General features: G+C 33.1%; 2 protein-coding genes and 1 long non-coding RNA gene across 4 annotated transcripts in view; 2 read left to right on the top strand and 1 right to left on the bottom strand.

Annotated features, from left to right (window-relative positions):
* The window catches only part of LOC127710911 (ATP-binding cassette sub-family C member 8-like), a 70,846-nt gene extending 69,568 nt beyond the window's left edge, over positions 1-1,278 (bottom strand). For both annotated transcript variants that reach the window (XM_052216873.1, XM_052216874.1), the window contains exon 1: positions 337-1,278. In XM_052216873.1, coding sequence (XP_052072833.1) covers positions 337-903 — 567 coding nt within the window. In that variant the 5' untranslated portion in view covers positions 904-1,278. The remainder of the gene's footprint in view (positions 1-336) is intronic.
* Positions 1-17,265, top strand: part of LOC127710929 (uncharacterized) — a 38,592-nt gene extending 21,327 nt beyond the window's left edge. The window contains exon 2 of the long non-coding RNA XR_007986401.1: positions 16,388-17,265. This is a non-coding gene — a long non-coding RNA (uncharacterized LOC127710929). The remainder of the gene's footprint in view (positions 1-16,387) is intronic.
* Positions 1,486-17,265, top strand: LOC127710924 (transcription elongation factor SPT4-like). The gene is made up of 4 exons (XM_052216887.1): positions 1,486-1,634; positions 13,191-13,297; positions 15,100-15,155; positions 15,951-17,265. Exons 1-4 carry the CDS (start codon positions 1,554-1,556, stop codon positions 16,070-16,072), a joined length of 366 nt encoding a protein of 121 aa, XP_052072847.1. The 5' UTR covers positions 1,486-1,553; the 3' UTR covers positions 16,073-17,265.
* Positions 17,266-21,054: the final 3,789 nt, after the last annotated feature.

The raw sequence follows: 21,054 nt of genomic DNA, 5'->3' as shown, positions 1-21,054 counted from the left end.
TAAAGTGACATATTTTGTAATATAGAGGAGTTTTTTTTTTCATCCTTTCTTATCCTGGTAATGATATAATAACAAATACCTGATTGACCCTACAATCCCCTATTATCATGATTACATTTAAGTGTTTGATTACCATGATTACCACTAATTAATCAAACAATGAAATAAACTCAACTTCCTCAAAGGTCAACCATTGAACCAATGCATATGACAATGTATGACATGAATTAGTTTCACAATAGTAATGATGTAATTAAAACATTTGTAAAATGTTGGTTGATTTTTAGTTCGTTGGGATGTGCTTAATTTCACAATACACATATTGTATTATTTTACCTGTATAAATAGAAATATTATTTCTGTCAATAATAAAATCAGGTACATAGCAATGTCTATCCATGTAACCCACATTCGAATATGTTCAGATGTCACTTTATTTTGGTGAAGTGAAACATACTTAAGTACTTTTAAAACGACACAGCACGTCCAATATAGCATCAATGACAATAAAAATTTGGGTGAATTCCACTGTTCCAAATTATGATAAAATATGATGCTTAGTAATGTTCCTACTAATGCAATACACTGTGGTACGATAACATGTAGATTTGTTGTGTCTGTATCAGCAAGTTCTGCCATAATTCCCTCCAGTAATGAAATAATTATGTTAAGAAACAAAAGCAAAGTTACTATCCATCTGACTGTATGTCCTCTAAAATGTACCCATGTTTTTGCTTCCATTTTTCCAAGTGAAGATCTATTCCATATAATGAGAATAAAAAAACTAAACATAGAAAAAATAGCATGTGGTACAAGGTTAAGTACATCAATGTAACATTCATTTCTAATAACACCCTCCTTCACACTAAGGGCATTATCCCTATTGCCACAAAACCCCATCATGTTTTGTGGTGATGTCTTAATATACTATTTCGGTTTCTTATTTTACACTTTTAGTAAACCTGAAATCACATGTATCACAGAACTGATTGACCTGCACAGCAGAGGATCATGAATTGCACAATGTTTGTTTGTATGAACTTTAAGGTTCATAATTCAGGTCAACTGATAACTCGATTGATATTGATAACTGAATTTGAACATGGTCATGGACTAATAAAAGCCGAGTCGTGGTTAAAAAATGTGAATAACAAGTATGTCTTTTAAATCCAATTATCGCCTTTATTTTTCGGGTTTATTTAATGTTCTATGCATTGCAAACTATCAAAATAAGGTGATGCTACATCGGTGATCTTTTGATATAGGAATCTGTTATGATTAGCCTAACAACTCCTCGTAGATAACTATGCAACTTCCGGTATACTTAAATATTCACCTTTTCACTGTAAAAACCAATTCACAACGGTAAATTAAGATCAGAATCATTTTTTTTTATTATTTCAATTACCCTAATTCATGATAAATAAAATTTCGAATAAAACACTGGGACTTTGATATACATGTACTATATTTCCTACGCAAACCGGAAGTTACGAACTTGATAAAAGTGCACACACGCACAGACTGAGACTGCAAAGCACATTAGGCATAAAATGGCTCAGCCAGCGTCCCTTGAGACTGTTCCTAAAGATCAAAGAAATTTAAGAGCCTGCTTATTATGTTCCCTCGTCAAGGTTTATTTTTAATATATGCCAGAATTCAGGGCCTCCATTTACTTTAAATTCGGAGGACTACACTACCCAAACTGTAAACCTAACACTATATAGCCAGTATAATATACAGTACGGGTAGAGACTTATTATTATGGATGTCTTAATCCGTCTAGATGTCAGACTGGCCGGACAGTTGTCTCAGTGTAATTAACACCTGCTGTGATATTAACCTGTACAATATCCGAGTGGAAGGTCGTAAATCAATCTGTACCAGCTTGATTAGAATTAAATTTTACCTGTAGGCTGTACAGATATTTTAGTATTTATGGAGGATAGATAATAAATGTAAAATATTATTTTGTATTCAAAGAAAAAATTACAATAAATATAAAAATTTAGTATCATGAATATGGGATCAACTTTTTTTTAACTTGAAAATGAAAGAAAGACGATTTTTAACAATGTACTGTAAAAATGTGTTGCCAATTACAATAATTGTGTTTGTGCCAATAAACTATTTGTATTTGTAAACCGTAAATATTTCATTTTATTCAAAATTATAACAACCAGGACTGTTTTCAATCGAAGTTTTAATCAAAATGTTGAGACATCAATCCCGTAAATTATACGAGTTTTCGTTGATGGTTACAATATTTCCCCCTTTTAACGTCCTGTTCCTTAAAGTTATTAATAGAAACACAATTTTAAGTATGAGGCCAACATATCATATTTATAAAGTATATAAACAAATTGAATATAGGCATTGTGAATAAACTGTTATTTTCCTTTCGATACCACGTTCCCCGTCGTAGCCTCTACGTCTATTCATACCTGTCAATCATTTCTCGCAAGTAAAACAATTTGGTCAGCCAGATCATCCCTGCTTTCTATTTTGACATATATTTCCCGTTAACCTCTTTGAAACAATTGTTTTTTTTACAATATTTTTAATGCAGTGATCATCTTTCGATTCCTATTTTTTATGTAAAAAAAACTTTTCATATGCACGTCAATATTCTATGACCCAGCATTATTTTAAATTTTGTTTGTTAATAAATTTAAATATAATGGAAATAACAGATTTGTTGACACTCGTTGTATTATAACAAAGATATTGCCTTTCTATTTCCATGTTTGAAATTTTAATGAAAATCGTGTTTTTTATAAACATATTTTACGAATAGTGTCAATCAATACATGAAGATGAAAGTTTTACACTATTCATGATCAGCCGTCTTTACTTTTGCGTCGTATTTCTATCCATTCTCTAAAGCTTGTGCATGCAGTCAGTTAGATTTTGTAAATCGATGTCGGCAGTTTAAATTGTATAATTCTCGAACTTTAAAGGATGTGTCCGAATAAATTATTTAAATAGGAATCTGGGTGTTGACTAATAAATATGATAAATAAAATAGTTAAAGAAGACTAAAGCTTGTTTTGTTTATAATTACAAGGATTAAATTTTCTATTCTGGTAAATCAATTATTAATGGATCTCGATCAAGAGCCTCAAAACTAACGCACAATACTGCCAATCATTACGTATCAAATTAAATCATGAATGGATTTTCCCACGGTCGGTCAGTAAGGTCACCTGTGTTAACTGTTACGATATTTCCCGCCATATGAAAATCACGTGCTTTTGACAAAATTAATCCCAGCTATTTTTAGCATTCAACATTGTATTGTGAGTGAAGTCAAGTTCAAAGTTCAACCACATGCTGTTGATCACTGATATGTGTATCATGGAATTGTCTTTTCACAGCAAATATTTTTTTTAGATTGGTGTCAAAAATACAACATACAAGTTAACATGCATTGTGCGTAAATTAATATTATGCAATTAAGAGTCAATGCAGCACCATAAAATTATTTAAATAGGAGTAATTGCATTTCTTTAACCTACAAATCATAGTAAATATTTAATTAACTGGTCATCAAACGATTGAATGCTTCTAGTTTTAATGTCCATTCATGTCAGTGGCAATTATTTCATGCATATTTAACAAACACAGAAATATCAAAATAAACCTAATTCCCGAGAAGAATCGTTATCTTCTTCTAGTGTTATTATTTGCGTACTACCTTAGTTATATATCACCAACTTTCGGACAATATTTGTTTACAGTAAAAAGTAAATTCACAACTATAAAGAATCACCAAACTACTAGTATACAAGTATTGCTCACTGTAATTATTTTTATTTCAGAACTGACCCAACGCAGACTGAAAATTAAATACAAATGTAGCATAGCGTTGTCAAACTAAAACGTATGCAGCAGCACTTTGCACATCATTCTGCTAATATATGGGTTTACGTGGAAAATAAATCAGTAAAACAATAATAACCTTCCAGAAATAAAAAAGAAAATAATTTAAAAACTGTATGCCAACAAATACGAAAAAGGTACATAACAAAAAAAACCAGGGAACATAGAAAATAATATTTTGAGGAATATAAACAGCATTTGAAATATAAAAAGCCATAATTAAAAAAATAGGCCATTTTTATTAAAACAAAGTTGTCTCCAGTACTTCACCTGTAAAAATATTTTATGTCAAATACGATGTAGAACTAATCAATAAAGTGACTGAGAGGTTTAAATCACAGGTAACCTGATTCTGAAATCAGTGAAGCGTAATAATCTAGTAGCACGGATTGAGATGAAAGGACAATTATATTACCGTTCACACCTGGTTGATTAATGACCATACTACCTACCATAAAAAAGTCGGATTATTCATTTCCGACATGTCCCAGTCCGTTATTTATAGTAATAAGTCTCTACCCGTACTGTAGGCCTAACCATAAACTTAAACAAGCCTTCACCTATCCCTTTAGTAAATACAGGCAGAATGCAGGTCCTTTTTCCCACAACATACCTATTTGCCCACTTACCTTTTCAGTCTTGTTTTGTTTGTTGTGTTGTACGAAAGCTTTCAAGACATTTTGCTGGGTCTCGCTAATTTAGTAATACACCTTTATTTTTCAAATCTGTATAAGTTCTTAAATCACCACTACTATTTCATCTAACTAGAGCTATCTGGGCCCCTGTTTAAACCCTATATTATATAGATATAAGAAGATGTGGTATGACAGTCAGGGGTACTACTAGTACAAGTAATTTTTATTTACTTGAAGAAGTAATATTAATATACTTATATAAGTAAATATGTAGGATACTTATACAAGTGTATTTTATTTACTTGTATAGGTAAAAAAAAAATTGGCTTAATTATGTCCCTTAGACATTCAGATTTTTGTCGCAGAAAGCTCGACATAGGGATAGTGATCCGGCGGCGGCGTTAGCTAACTTCTTAAAAGCTTTATATTTTAGAAGATGGAAGACCTGGATGCTTCATACTTTGTATATGGATGCCTCATGTTACGAAGTTTCCGTCAGTCACATGTCCAATGTCCTTGACCTCATTTTCATGGTTCAGTGACTACTTGAAAAAAAAGTTCAGATTTTTTGTAATGTTAAATTTTCTCTTATTATAAGTAATAGGATAACTATATTTGGTATGTGCGTACCTTGCAAGGTCCTCATGCCCATCAGACAGTCTTCACTTGACCTCGACCTCATTTCATGGATCAGTGAACAAGGTTAAGTTTTCGTGGTCAAGTCCATATCTCAGATACTATAAGCAATAGGTCTAGTATATTCGATGTATGGAAGGACTGTAAGGTGTACATGTCCAACTGGTAGGTGTCATCTGACCTTGATCTCATTTTCATGGTTCAGTGGTTATAGTTAAGTTTTTGTGTATTGGTCTGTTTTTCTTATACTGTATGCAATAGGTCTACTATATTTGGTGTATGGAATGATTGTAAGGTGTACATGTCTAGCTGGCAGGTGTCATCTGACCTTGACCTCATTTTCATGGTTCAGTGGTTATAGTTAAGTTTTTGTGTTTTGGTCTGTTTTTCTTATTCTGTATGCAATAGGTCTACTATATTTGGTGTATGGAATGATTGTAAGGTGTACATGTCTAGCTGGCAGGTGTCATCTGACCTTGACCTCATTTTCATGGTTCAATGGTCAAAGTTAAGTTTTTGAGTTTTGGTCTTTTTTTCTAATACTATATGCAATAGTTCAACTATATTTGGTGTATGGAAATATTTTATGATCTACATGTCAGTCACGCAGGTTTTATTTGACCTTGACCTCATTTTCAAGGTTCATTCCTCAGTGTTAAGTTTTTGTGTTTTCGTCTGTTTTTCTTAAACTATAAGCAATAGGTCAACTATATTTGTTGTATGGAAGAATTGTTAGCTGTACATGCCTGCCTAGCATGGTTCGTCTGACCTTGACCTCATTTTCATGGTTCATTGGTCAATGTTTAGTTTACTTGGTTAATGTTAAGTTTATGTGACAGTTGTAATAAAGCTTTATATTTAGGACTATCAACATAATATCAATGATTAGTAAAGAAGGCGAGACATTTCAGCGTGTGCACTCTTGTTTTACTTATATAAGTGAAAAAGTCATCCTATCTTCTTTTCTTGAATTCTTAGGACCTCTTTGCTCTAATAGAATTTTAAACTGTCTGTCCTTTGCAGATGTCTTAACTAATCATTTAAGTGTAATTCCATGGACAATGAAAATCTCATTTGTCTGTTATCTTCAGAACACTGCTCATTTACAAGCCCCCAAGGAGCAATTTTTGAAGACCTTGCACAAATACTTAAGATCTTTGCGCAATCAGTTTCTTTGTTGAATTAATGAGATGAAACATTGAACTCTAATCAAAAATTATGAGCTAACCTGGGAAAAATCATTAAATGCATGTTTTTACATCTCAAAACTTGAGAATTTTTGTGGGATTGTAAAAAAATTTACTTATACATGTACAAGTGAATTTTTGAGAAAATTAAGGGGAGATTATTCAAACATTATAATTAACTCATATAACTCTTCAAGTAAATAAAGATTACTTGTACAAGTAGTAACCCTGACTGTATGAGTGCCAATGAGACAAGGGTATCAGGTCTTCCGGCCCCAAACTGATCCGGCCAAAAGTCGTTCCGTCCCACATCGATCTGGCCCCAAGTAGATTCGACCCATAATAAAATAATGAATAATTTAAAATCGATACGAAAATGAGTGTGATTGGTACTGTTTGTAAAGCAGCATCAACATATATAAATATGAAGTTATTTTCCATGATAACATAAAAGTTTTTATTTAATTGACACATAGAAGAGATAAATCCAATGGAACATATAATTATGTAATCATCATAATGACTTGTTTAATTCAAACCATTAGTCTATAATTAACGCCAGTTGTAATCACTTAATTCAATCAAAATCATTATTGATAAAATTTACTTAAGCAACAAGGTCTTTTATTTGAAGTTCTTATAATGAATTGTTATATTTTTTTTTAGGTAACATGAAGAAGAAATATACTATTATTTCATTTCACCACTGTCTTCTCTGTGCTCTTTTTTTGTACCATCGAATTGTGATATTAAAAGAAAAAACCCATTTTGTCTCCTCTTTTATAGAAAGGATTCGGCAACCAAACACATTTTTTTCAATTTGAGAAGTTTTTATAACTTTAAACAAAAACAAAGTTTGTATACATCAGCTTGGGGATTTGCTTGTACAGTTGTGTATGTAACTCTTTGTTATTACACCCATTGAAAAACTTGTTAATATCACAGTAAATTGAAAAATGCTTATTACTGCTGATTAATGTCGATGGTACTAAATTCCGTTATATATGTTTTTAGGCAGTTAAGCTGCCTTATGCGAGCACCCTAGATTTGTGTTCTACCCAATAAATGCTGAAATACGTGCCATTGTTACTATCTAGCTGACTATTATGTTATTTATAACTAATTGGACATTTTTTTAATACTTTTATTTCTGGAATACAAAAAATATGACTAGAAAAACCTTAAATGATCGTCGAACTACCCAAAACCTTTGAAGTTGCACATAGGAAGTAGTGCTCAATAGAAATCCGTACGTAGTTTATTATCCCCTGTGCTTTTGGCTACGATGTCAAAGAACAATTGTATGAAATATTTCATCGCCGAAAATCGGTAATTACAAGTCGTTTATATTTCCCAAATGGCAAAATGCGCAGGAATATTGTTCATGTACAACAAATCTCTATGATAGAGGAAATAAAGTTATATAAGTGGGTGGTAATTTCTAACTTATCTTGCCAAATAAGGTTGTTGTTATTTTATGAATGAAAAGAGGTCATGAAAACAGATGCGGAAATCGACGTTGATGGGATGTTTTAAGTAATGTGGACAACTCGTCCCCGAGACAAGTCGGACCGAATCCAGTCAACCCGTCTAAGAAGACAACTTTGACCGTTTGTCAGATTTACTTAGGGTTTCATAAAATATTAGACTAACATGTCTAGTGGAGCCATTAATCTTTTGTTTGTGCATTGGGGTCTATTTAGGGGTATTTGGAGGGGCCTGAAGAAGGGAGGGGTTTACTATAGAACCCTATGGGATTTTATTTTTTTAAATTTTCAAATGACCATTTCTCGAAAACAGTAGGTGATAGACACATGCAGTCTTCAGTAATGAGAACAGGACAATACAAAAAATCAACCAAAATGTAGGGTGAGTCCCTGGGGGTCATCCCAACCCCCTTCAATTTGAAAATGTACTTTTATCTTGTAAACCGTCGCGATCCCCACCCCTAAACAATATATATACTTGAATGGGACAATAAAAAAATCAAATGAAAATAATTTGGGGGAGTCCCCAGTGTCGTCCCAGCCCCTCCTGTTTGAGAACTTGGAAATGGTCAAGATCCCAACCCCATAACCATATATATTCATGTATGGGACAATAAAACAAATCCAAAATGAAATATAGAGTGAGTCCCTGGGGTCACCCCACCCCCTCCTTTTTTGAGAACTTGTAAACGGTCGAGATCCCCACCCCTAAACCATATATATTCATGTATGGGACAATATAACAAATCAAATGAAATATATGGCGAGTCCCTTGGGTCACCCCAACCCCTCCTGTTTGAGAACTTGGAAATGGTTGAGATCCCTAACCCTAAACCATATCCATTCATGTATGGAACAATAAAACAATTCAAATGAAATATAGGAGGAGTCCCTGGGGACACCCCCGCCCCTCCTGTTTGAGAACTTGTAAACAGTCAAGATCCCCACCCCTAAACCATATATATTCATGTATTGGACAATAAAACAAATCAAATGAAATATATGGGGAGTTCCTCGGGTCACCCCACCCCCTCCTGTTTGAGAACTTGGAAATGGTCGAGATCCCCACCCCTAAACCATATATATTCATGTATGGGACAATAAAACAAATCAAATGAAATATAGGGGGAGTCCATGGGGACACCCCACCCCCTCTTGTTTGAGAACTTGTAAACAGTCAAGATCCCCATCCCTAAACCATATATATTCATGTATGGGACAATATAACAAATCAAATGAAATATTTGGGGAGTCCCTGGGGTCACCCCACCCCCTCCTGTTTGAGAACTTGGAAATGGTCGAGATCCCGACCCCTAAACCATATGTATTCATGTATGGGACAACATAACAAATCAAATGAAATATAGGGGGAGTCCCTGGGGTCACCCCACCCCCTCCTGTTTGAGAACTTGGAAATGGTCGAGATCCCCACCCCTAAACCATATGTAATCATGTATGGGACAATATAACAAATCAAATGAAATATAGGGGGAGTCCCTGGGGTCACCCCACCCCCTCCTGTTTGAGAACTTGTAAACGGTCGAGATACCCACACCTAAACCGTATTTATTCCTGTTCATCATTTCAAAAAGATTTGAATGACATACAGGGTCAATCTCCTTGGTGTCACATATGCATATCACTTTACTAGACCAAACCAATATGAACTGGACTTTGCCCAATGTCAGGAGACCATGGGAATGACGAATTATGGGGGCTTTGTTTGGGAGACTTCGTAACGGCATCCTGTTACAATTATTTCTTGTTTATTATAAAAAAAAATTTTGATCCAAAAAATGAGTCTAGATTATTGAATTTACTTTAATTGTTTATTAAATTATTTCTGGGCCTATAATCATTTTCATTTATGGCTCATTTTAAAGAAAACATATAAATCTTTCAAGCAGTGTAAAGCCCGAGAATGTTTGACCAACTGTTTTATAATCACCTGTCATTTTATTCCAAACTTAGTATGGAGTAACATCATGCACTTGGGGGTGAAGATGGGGGTCATTTACATTGATATATGATCATGAGTTGCTTTTGAAAACCTTGATGAAATATTAATTAATTTGCCTTAATAATCAATTCATTTAATGAACATAAATGTACAATATACGAATGTTTAATGTTTGTTCTTTCAAATCTTAAAAATTGAAGCAACATTGCCACAGTTTTCATAATTACGTTTGCCTTGGTTTTTGGTTAACTGCCTACAGCGCTTACAGTGCTTTGATTATTATAATTATGCATACCTAATAGTCTTGAAAACTTGTAATATAAAAACATAATCAATATAATTTTTTTATACTGCATAATTATCCGTATTCATTTAACATGTTTAAGGTGTAAATTTGATTTGAATTCAAATATTTTATATAAAAATAATATAATATTACCATGATAACGAATGTGAAATCTTAATATAAATTTTAAAAAAATATTGAAATAAATGTCTCATCTTACGAAAATTTAATATTCAAAGATTCGTGAAAGGCCAACTTTTTTACCGTCCACCTTTTATATTATTATATCAAAATTCATAAATATTTATGAATTACACTTGGATCGACTTGGGCCGGATCGACATGAAAGCTGAGACAACTCTCCATCCAAGTCACAATTTGTAAAAGTAAATGATTATAGGTCAAAGTACAGCCTTCAACACAGAGCCTTGGCTCACACCGAACAGCAAGCTATAAAGGGCCCCAAAAATGACTAGTGTAAAACCATTCAAACAGGAAAACCAACAGTCTAATCTATATAAAAAAACGAGAAACACTTATGAACCACATCAACAAACGACAACCACTGAACATCAGGTTCCTGACTTAGGACAGGTGCAAACAAATGCAGTGGGTTTAAATGTTTTAATAGGCGACATCCTTCACCCTACCTGAAACAATAGTATAACATCACAACATAGAAAGAAACTATATATGCATAAAACTTTTCAAAGAGAAATGTTTACACCATCGTAAACACTTCAAACAAAGAATTTGTATTACTTTAATTTGTGTTTAAAAAAAGTGAATCATAATCTATCAAAATTTCAAAATGTTTGCTTTCTAAACTTTTAGCTTGTTACTGAGGACCTTTGTTTTTGCGACACTTTACCTGAAAAGGAAGTGACTGTTTTTTTATACGACCCCAAAAAAATTTTCGGTCGTATATTGGTATGACGTTGGCGTCGTCATGACGTCGTCCGAAGACACATTGGTTTTTGCACAATAACTTTAGTTTAAGTGAATGGATCTCTATGAAATTTTACCATAAGGTTCAATACCACAAAAGGAAGGTTGGGATTGATTTTGGGGGTTATGCTTCCAACAGTTCAGGAATTAGGGGTCAAAAATAAGCATTTTTCTAGTTTCCAGACAATCACTTGTGGAACGGTGTATGGGTCTCTCTGAAATTATACCACAAGTTTCCATACCATAAGGGATGGTTAGGATTTGCTTTGGGGGGTTATGGTTCAAACCGTTTAAGAATAAGGGGCAAAAAAGGGGAAAAACAAGGGTATCCTGGTTAATGGACAAATACTTTAGTATAAAACATAATTTAAAGCAGTGTAAGGGAGATAATGCAAATACATCATTTGAATTACCTCCCTTATACTGCTTTTCAATTATGTATAAACTAATGGTTAATGAACAATTGAGACAATTTATAAGCAGTGTAAGGGAGGTAATCCAAATACAAATACAACGTTTTGGTTACCTCCCTTACACTGCTTTTGAATTATGTTTAAAGAAATGCATATTTATAAAGGAAGACCAGAAAAAATATCTGCAAATGTTGCATCTTTTTTTTTTTACAAAAAAATCCATATAAAAGATTTGACACCATATTTTAAATTCTATTATAAAATAGATTAAGTTAGCACTATGGTAAATTTAAATGGGTAACTATGGTTGCAAACTCCATTGGAAATTTGAATTGAGATTATGACCATATCTTGAGGGAAAGAATTTTTTGGGGGAAAAGGGGAAAAAAGGGGGGGGGGGGGGGTAAAAGAAATTGTGGGGGGTCAATTTTTTCTCATTTCAGATTTCAGAAATTAAAAAGAAAAATTCTTCAAATATTATTTTTTATGCCAAAAAAAAGTGTGTGTGGGGGGGAGGGGGTTAATACGCAACAGTATAGTGTATTGCTCAAAAGCAAAAAAAAAGGGGGGGTAAATTTTTTAATTTTTTTTGTGGGGGGAGGGGGGGTCAATTTGCAACAGCAAAGTGTATTGCACAAAAGCAAAAAATTGAATATAAATTTAAATCATATAGCCAATTCAAAATCAAGAGGAGCGAACATCCTTAAACATGTTATTTGAACTGTACACATATACCTAACAACAAAATTATTTTCATTTACCTGTGTTTAAATTAATTGCAAATGGCTGATATTTTTGTTCGAGCATATTGTTTTTCTTAAATTGTTTAACATTTCACAGCGGTATAACATGTTACTTTTATTATTCTTCCCTTAGTTTATTTATTTTGTATTTACATTGTATCATAGATCAAATTTATTTGTTCAGTGTATGTTCACTCTAGTTAATATGTCCGTTGATTGAGTTAAGCCATTTCAGTTGATATTTTATAGTGTGCCTTTCTATGTTGTGATGTTACACTATTGTTTCAGATAAGGGTGAAGGTTTTGTACCATTTAGACATTTAAACCCACTGCAATTGTTTGCACCTGTCCTAAGTCAGGAATCTGATGTTCAGTAGTTGTCGTTTGTTGATGTGGTTCATAAGTGGTTCTCGTTTCTTGTTTTTTTATAGATTATACCGTTGGTTTTCCTGTTTGGATGGTTTCACACTAGTAATTTTTGGGGCCTTTTATAGCTTGCTGTTCGGTGTGAACCAAGGCTCCGTGTTGAAGACCGTACTTTGACCTATAATGGTTTACTTTTATAAATTTTGACTTGGATGGAGAGTTGTCTCATTGGCACTCATACCACATCGTCTTATATCTAATGACTAGATTCAGTTGTTCTCGACTCATATTTTTGAAAAAGATATCAAGAAATATAAATCACAGAGGTTCTGCGGATGTATCCACTGCGCTCGGCGAAACAGTTTATTAAATCTGAATACTGCCCAATTATCATCATGATGTATACTTTGCCTTAAGCTATTAAAGTTTTGAAATTTTAATAAAAAGACCCGATGCTTAAAATCTAATGGAATTTTAAAACCAGAGTAAATCATGTCATCTGCATTGACATTTTTTAGTCCATTTAAAAATGATATATTACAAACTATAAAGTGTTATTTACACGTTCTGACGACATATAATGAGTAAATTACAAGTCTATTGTTCATGTTGTTATGTTTCTAAATACTGTATTGTTATAATTTCAGACAATTGACCAGTTTGAGTTACATGGATGTGATAATTGTGAAGAATATCTTCATCTGAAGAACAACAGAACAGCAGTATATGACTGTACCAGTTCTAACTTTGATGGGTATGCATCAGTAAATTTGATTGTATGTTTGGAGATTAACTTGGCAAAGAAATTAATTTGAATATGTTAAAAGATTTTTTGGTTATATTTTTCGAAAGAGTCTCATAAACAATCTGTCCAACAACTTTGATTTTGGAATCCTTATATATAACAGAGCTCCAGATAAGCTGCGTATTTGCGTGATCACGCAATACAAATAATTAAAAACCCAATGCAATTGCCCATTGCAGGGTTCAATAACCCAATTAATTCAAAGGAAAACCCAATTATATGCCAAAACCATGAGTTCTTAACGCTTTTATTCGCTATCGTTTGCGTTATTTACCCTTATCTGATTACAGTCGTCGCGTAAATCTATTTTTATAATTTATAATTGGAAATGTCCTTTCGTTCTTAAAATAGAGCCCTGCATCAAGTAGCTGTAATGTGTCCCTGTTGGAATTTTCCGTTGCTCAAAAGGTACACGTGTTTATGAAAACATTTCGATCTTCTCTGCGTTTATCCAATTAGCGTGTGACATGCTGTCATATTTTTTCGAATTGCTCGGGATTTATCATAGCATACAATGAATTAAAACGAAAGTAAATGTCCGATAAAAATATTGAATGGAAGCATGTTTTCGGCTTCTTTTTGATAGCTGAGGGAAAGTTATGATGATAACAAGACTCAGCTAGTGATTTTAGGAAGCGTCCATTGAACGCACGGGCGTGTTTGAAGGTACGAGAACATTGCTATAGAACGATAAACACGGGGTTTCGTCAAAAACGAAATCAGTTGGAAAAAGTGAAAGGCCAAATCAATTATGACATGATATGAAGTTGGAAAGCATCGGAAACCAAAAGTTCTGATAAGGGACAACTTAACCCAGATTTCTGTAAATTGAATTAAACAAAAACAGTTTATAAATATATTATTTTTTTTTCATTTTAGTTGATGAATGAATACACATATCCGTTTTTTACGTCAAATTATGCAGCTTGACACTTTCTTTGTTTTGGTCTAATTGTTCTGGATGCTTAAGATAGTTGTCTTATTGGCAAGTGCAGTATAACATTGTCATTTATTTACTTGATGTTGCAGAATTATTTGTAAATTTAAGTTGAATGTGGTCTCCATCATTAAACCACCCTATAAATCTCAAGGTTTTGGGGTATATCTTAAATCTGGGAACTACTTTTAATTTTATTAAAAAGTAGATCTGGCAAATAGGTGAAAGGACTGGCAAAACTTTCTTACAGCACCTAAATTTCACATATATTACATAACAATCTAAGCCACACCTACCCCAACTATAAACTGTAGGGTGATCATATGGGATCTAGAAAGGCAATTAGTTACTGTCCAACTAGTGACACTAGCTGCAGTTTACATAAGTTTTGAGAAAATACAAAACTGACAGAACGTTTAAAACGGGACACAAATTAAACGTACAATTGCTCGTCAGTGAATAAACCAAATAAAACAGCTAAGCACATATACAAAGAAAGAAACACATTTAAGATGGAAACACATCTGGGGTTGATATAATGTGATTATAACATGCCTAAATATTCAATATTGTGTTGATGAAAAAACCCAATACATTAAGGAGCTTGGTGGTGAAAAACCCAATTTGATATTTGCTTGAGGGGTGAATTGGAATTGATAATGCAATTAAAAAACTTTATCACCCAATTATATAAAAAAATGGTGGGTAAAAACCCCAATTTGTGAATTCTTATCTGGAGCTCTGTATAAGCCACTATTCTTTTTATAAGATTAAATCAAAGGGATAAAAATAATGTCTATTTTATGATTTATAGGTTCGTTGCTCTTATGGATCCAAAAGACAGCTGGGTGGCTAAGTGGCAGCGAGCAGGTATGTTACACATGGTCATAATCCTTTTCAAAACGATTATCTTGCTCACTCAGAAATCAAGCAATCAAAAAATTGGATTTGGTGTTTCGAGCACCAATTTTTAAAAGTTTAATGGCCAAAAGCCAGATGATACTAATTTCTGTGAATAACCTTCATCTGGTATGCAGGAGACCAAAATTTTGCAAAAACATTAATGCTTTGTGAGCATAAACTGTAGACAGGAAATAAATAAAACAACCACAATCATATGAGGTCAACAGAGGGTACAGATTTATTCCAGGGTGTGTAATGTGGTCCCAGTACCTTCATCTGGGAATGAAGGGGGGTTGTACGACCTCCACACAAAGAACATTCTTTAAGCTTTGCAGGATTAATAAATAGGCATTCACATTAAGAGTAAGAAAAGTCCCACACTGTCTGCAACACGTCTTTGAGGGGTAGGTAAATGACATGATGCATGGCAACATTTCTGCACTATCTGGCACTCATTTGCCAGTAACGATTCAAATTTTTACAGAATCACAAACAACTCACTTTACAAATTGTTGTCCTCCTGAATATGCATGAAATATTTGCCACTAAAATAATGCCTGGGGCAGTTGCTAGCAAACTTTTAGTACTGTTGAATTAATTGAAAATTTATATTCCAAATGTATCACATAATTTATAACAATACTAATTCACTAGCTTTAAGGAAAAGGATCTAACATTTCGATTTGTCTTAAATTTATTATTTACAGTAAAATGATATTCCTGTTTCAAGATATAAATACATGTTTTTTTTCCAAATTGTAGGAGGTTTTGTAAAAGGATGCTATGCCATATCAGTAACAGGACGTTTACCACCAGGTGTTGTTCGAAGTATCAAACAGAAAGGACTCATTTACAGATCTAGAGACACGAGTCAGAAATCATGATGTAATCAGTTGTTATATAGTAACAGGAAAAAGAGAATACTTCATTGGACATTGGGAGTTCAACCAGCAGCATAAATGCCTGAGAACTAAGGCCATGTTGCCTGATCCTGTTATGAAAAATGTTGATGAAAACTTTTAAGATGTCTGTTCACAATGATCTAAACATAACTTTTACATTACATATACAAAATGTGAAAATACCAGTGAAATAAAAGAGGTATTCATGTTCCACATGTACCAGGAGATATTGATACTGGGTTGATGTCTCTCCTTGTGGACTGAATTTTTTTAGGTTATTCACCCAACAGCCATAAGTTACATTGGTACAATCATGACTTAAACATGTTAAAAGATGCATTGTGATATATTTGTAAATTTTCATTTAAAAAGTAAGATAATTTTATCAAAACTTAAGTCACTTCTCCCTCAAGCAAAGTTGACCTTCAACCATGTCAATGAATTTAAATCTTCTCGATTGTCCCTTAATTATGTTGAGATCCTCAAACTGCTAGTCTCATGTGTATCTGATGAAGGACATTCTAAAAACATGTCATGTGCACTGAAATTAGTATCATATGTATGTAAAATAATCATTCTAGTTTTGCTTTAGTTCTTAAAATGAATACAGTTGACAAGTTCAGTGTAAAATATTTTAGTGTCATGTTGCTAAAGACACTTCTTATACATAGATATTAAAGACAATTTTGTAATGCTTGTTAAAACAGCAGTTTCATCTAAATGCACATATTTATTGAATTGATCTAGTCTTTCCATTTAAAATTGATAGGTATTTTATTTCAATACTATTGCAATTAAATAAATGCAAATGTAAAAATAACTTATTATTATAACTGATCAAAAGATTGGTATCAAAACATAGGGTTCCACGAATAAAAAAGCTTGCAACTTGAGTCAATACTGTAATATTAAAAACTAATAACGTATTTCAGTGTTGTCTTCTAAAAAATTAATTGTGTCATCCTTGTTCTTATAATATGTATGTTTTATTGTTTTTCTTATTTTATATTTGCAAGAAATTAAGAGCAGTATGATATGCTTGATATTATTGTTGCTTAATTGTGGGTAAGACGACATGGTATGTGTGCAATTTGTGTGAGTCAGAGTGAACCAATACGTGTAAACATTTGTGTAATAGGGAAGAGAAATATGTCAATAAACATTTAATAAAGACATGTGGTTTTAATTTATAATGCATACAGGGCAAATAGGTATGATAGCAATAATTGCTGACCAGACAATACACCTTATCACTACTTGTCCGCCATTACTGGACATCACAAAGGTTCCCGTAAAATTTTGACGACACAATAGAAAATATCTGACGCCACAATGGAAAAGTGATTGTTGTATGACGTCAAAAGTTCAAGTCTCGCAGATTCTCGTGTCAACCGGCACAGATTTCCAAATAGTGATAAGGTGTATTAAAATCAATGCAACATGCTATGCTGACAGCTGATCAGACAAAAAATTTCTGTAAAATGAAATTGTGACAGAACATGTTTCACAAAGATAAAAACTTAACATATAAAATTTCAATAGCATTTTTCGTTTGAGGCATTCTCTGAAGTATACCAATAAATAATCTTGCATTTGTGCCCATTGTTCAACAATTGCAATATAAATGCACTCACAAATTTCATAATTTACAGCATCATTCCAGGTACTATCTGGAAATTATACTATGCTTATTAATAGATTTTTTTATATAAATAAAAATAAAACTATCTTACAATGAGACAGCAACCTAATGTCACAAAAATCAAAAGACTCAGTTTAATCATTATGAAAATAAGAAGATGTGGTATGATTGCCAATGAGACAACTATGCATCAGAGACCAAATAACGTAGTTAGCAACTATTGGTCACTGAACGGCCTTCAAAAATGAGCAAAAAGCCATACCGCGTAAGCTATAAAAGGCCTCAAAATGACAAATGTTTAAACAAGAAAACTAACGAACTGATTTAAGTGAAAAAACAATGAATGAAAAAGATATAGGGTAAACCAGAACAAACCAACAGGCTCCTGACTGGCGGAAGGGGCAATTAAGTTTTACCCTTGTCCGTTCGTACGTCCCGAAATTGGTTTCCGTTTTCTAACTTTAGTTTGCCTCAACCAAATGTTATGAGACTCAAACACAATGCTTATGCCCACAAAACACAGATCAAGATTGAATTTGGGTGGCATCACTTTTACCGTTCTAGAGTTATATCCCTTTACAAATGGAAAAATTGCTGAATTTTTGTTTCCGTTCTCTAACTTAAGTAATGAAACTTATACACAATGCTTAGTACCACAAAACTCAGATCAACTTCAAATTTGGGTAGCGTCACTTTTAGCATTCTTGAGTTAAATCCCTTTATAATGTTATATGCAAGCGGGGGCATCATCTGTGTCCCATGGATCCCATTGACACATTCACCATTTATTTTCTTGTCAAACAGAAAGGGTTAGCTTCAATTAGTTTTTCCTGCATCTGACAAAAAACTAAGTCTTGCTGCATTTAAACCATTTACCTGACCATTTAGCACTGAAACCTGAAAGCTTAGAAAAAGCTTGTTTTACTACTTTCTCATTCCTTCCAAAATAAATGAAAATTAAAAACCTATTTACACACATGCACGTTAACTAGATATAACCGATACAGACCAAAACTATTGCCAAACTTGTACAAGGTATACAAGCTATGCATCAAGGAGATATTTTACTTAATTTTAAATAATTTCTTTATACGTTTTATAACAGCAATTTCAATAAAACAATATCCGTAATTTCATACCAGATTGGTGATAACCTCCTCAACTACATGTAACAGTCAGCGGAGGTATGAGGAGTGGCAGTTTTAACACTAAACGATACAAATCTTACCTAAAGGAAAAACAATACAACTAAAATACCTCATATTTTAGTTAACGTTCGTGTTGCTGCATCGAAAAAATGATAACAGAAAAATCAGACCAAGGTATGGGTATCATAAAACATCCGCAAAAATGTTTTGAACTATTTACAAGGTAAGCAAAATAGTTAAAGACAAATATTTGAACCAATTTACTAATAAAATCTTTAATCAATTACGTAATCAGTATAAAGAAGGAAGTGCAACAGAAATAACTATTTTCTAGTTCATTCCTTGCTAAAATAAAACCAGATGTTGATATCATAGGAATTGTTGCTTCAATAAGTTGCGTATTAAGGGCGAAGCGCATTACCACTGTAGCTAAAATATCTGTTAAATTATTTAATGATTATTGGAACATTTGAGAAATAGTGACTTCAATAATTGCAATCAAATTAATTAAATCACAAAATTATCCTGATGGTAAGACAAATGTCACAAAGTTTGAAAAAAAAGTCTTTCGGCGAACTTCGGTAGACCTAATTTAAATTAAAGAGATGATTTCGGCTTCCCAATTGTGAACTTTCCATTTCTATGTAGCAACATTCCAGCAGCGCCTGCATACGGACTATATATCTCCAAATTGATACGATATTCCAGGGCTTGTATTACCTATCATGATTTCCGTGATAGAGGATTACTCCTCACAAGGAAGCTATTAAACCAAGAGTTCCAAATTGTGAAGTTGAAATCATCCCTTCGTAAGTTTTACGGACGCCATCACGAGTTGGTTGACCGTTATGGTATAACCGTTTCACAGATGATATCGGATATGTTCCTTATGTCGTAACTACAATACCCTTCCCTTTTCACGAATGTGACCTACCGAATTAGACTATTTACCGGATTTGTAATAACATAAGCAACACGACGGATGCCACATGTGGAGCAGGATCTGCTTACCCTTCCGGAGCACCTGAGATCACCCCCAGTTTTTGGTGGGGTTCGTGTTGCTTAGTCTTTAGTTTTCTATGTTGTGTCATCTGTACTATTATTTGTCTGTTTGTCTTTTTATTTTTGGCCATGGCGTTGTCAGTTTGTTTTCGATCTATGAGTTTGACTGTCACTCTGTAATCTTTCGTCCCTCTTTTAGTTGAATGATAGCGGAATCTGCTGAGGTTTGCCGATTGAAATCCAAAGAGGCGGACCTCACAAAAACAGGGAGTGATATCAGTGGCTTAACTAAAAACAAATCGATGCATAATATAATGTTTACAATATATTCAAATTAATTTGCATTACTACAACAAAGAATATAAATATCCCAAAAGTTAAGAAAATGTGGTCAAATTCTTTAAATATCTTAAAGCGGGACTTTTATTAAAAATAAAAATATCTTTAGAAATAGTTTTCAGTTATAAATGTTGCTTTAGTGATCATGATTATTTAATACGAAAGACGAAAGACCGGTAGGTACAATCATTTGTAAACATCTCTCATTTCCAATTTGACATTTCTCGGTTCTAGGCTGACATTTGTATGTTCCATGTTGACATTTTTCCAGTTCAAAAATAATGAAAAAAAAAAAAAAAAATAAAACTATACTTGATAAGTTATATAAGAAACACTTCGATGACACGTTTAACAGTTTTCTATATTTACGTTAGCTCCAAGAGCGTTGTAATCCCGGTATACACGACACAGAATTTTAATGTCAAGAGTTATACAAACCCAATGGTCAAACACCGAAATTAAAGGATTCCAAGTAGTAATCGTATTTGATTTTACCTCCCAAATGTTTTGATCCTTTGTAGACATGACGCACGCCTGGCGTCCAACATTATATATAAGCACATATCTTTGGTGATTTACGCCTATACAAACATTAACTATAAACTCGCACTCTATGTTAGAACATTCAATGTTTTATGTTAATTGATATTGGTTCAGAAACTAATTTTGGTGCATTTTTTTTTTTTTTTTGGGGGGGGGGGGGGGAGGGGGGGGGGTCTTCTCTGACAAACCATGCACTTTAATTGTGTTGGATGGATAAATCCAGAGAAGACACATTGTTAAATAGTTTTAAAAATATTGTTTGAATGTTATGTTAAATGTTATGAAAAATT

The sequence above is a fragment of the Mytilus californianus genome, unplaced genomic scaffold (assembly GCF_021869535.1).
Source record: "Mytilus californianus isolate M0D057914Y unplaced genomic scaffold, xbMytCali1.0.p SCAF_8, whole genome shotgun sequence".
NCBI lineage: Eukaryota > Metazoa > Mollusca > Bivalvia > Mytilida > Mytilidae > Mytilus > Mytilus californianus.
Note: the sequence above shows the minus strand (reverse complement) of the source record. Positions and strands in the feature narration are given on the sequence as shown.

Bases quoted from the DNA above. Each gene is read 5' to 3' on its own strand.
- LOC127710924 (XM_052216887.1), top strand. From the start codon at position 1,554: ATGGCTCAGCCAGCGTCCCTTGAGACTGTTCCTAAAGATCAAAGAAAT. The intron at 1,635-13,190 runs GTTTATTTTTAA...TTATAATTTCAG, and splicing joins TATTATGTTCCCTCGTCAAG to ACAATTGACCAGTTTGAGTT. The intron at 15,156-15,950 runs GTATGTTACACA...TCCAAATTGTAG, and splicing joins GGCTAAGTGGCAGCGAGCAG to GAGGTTTTGTAAAAGGATGC.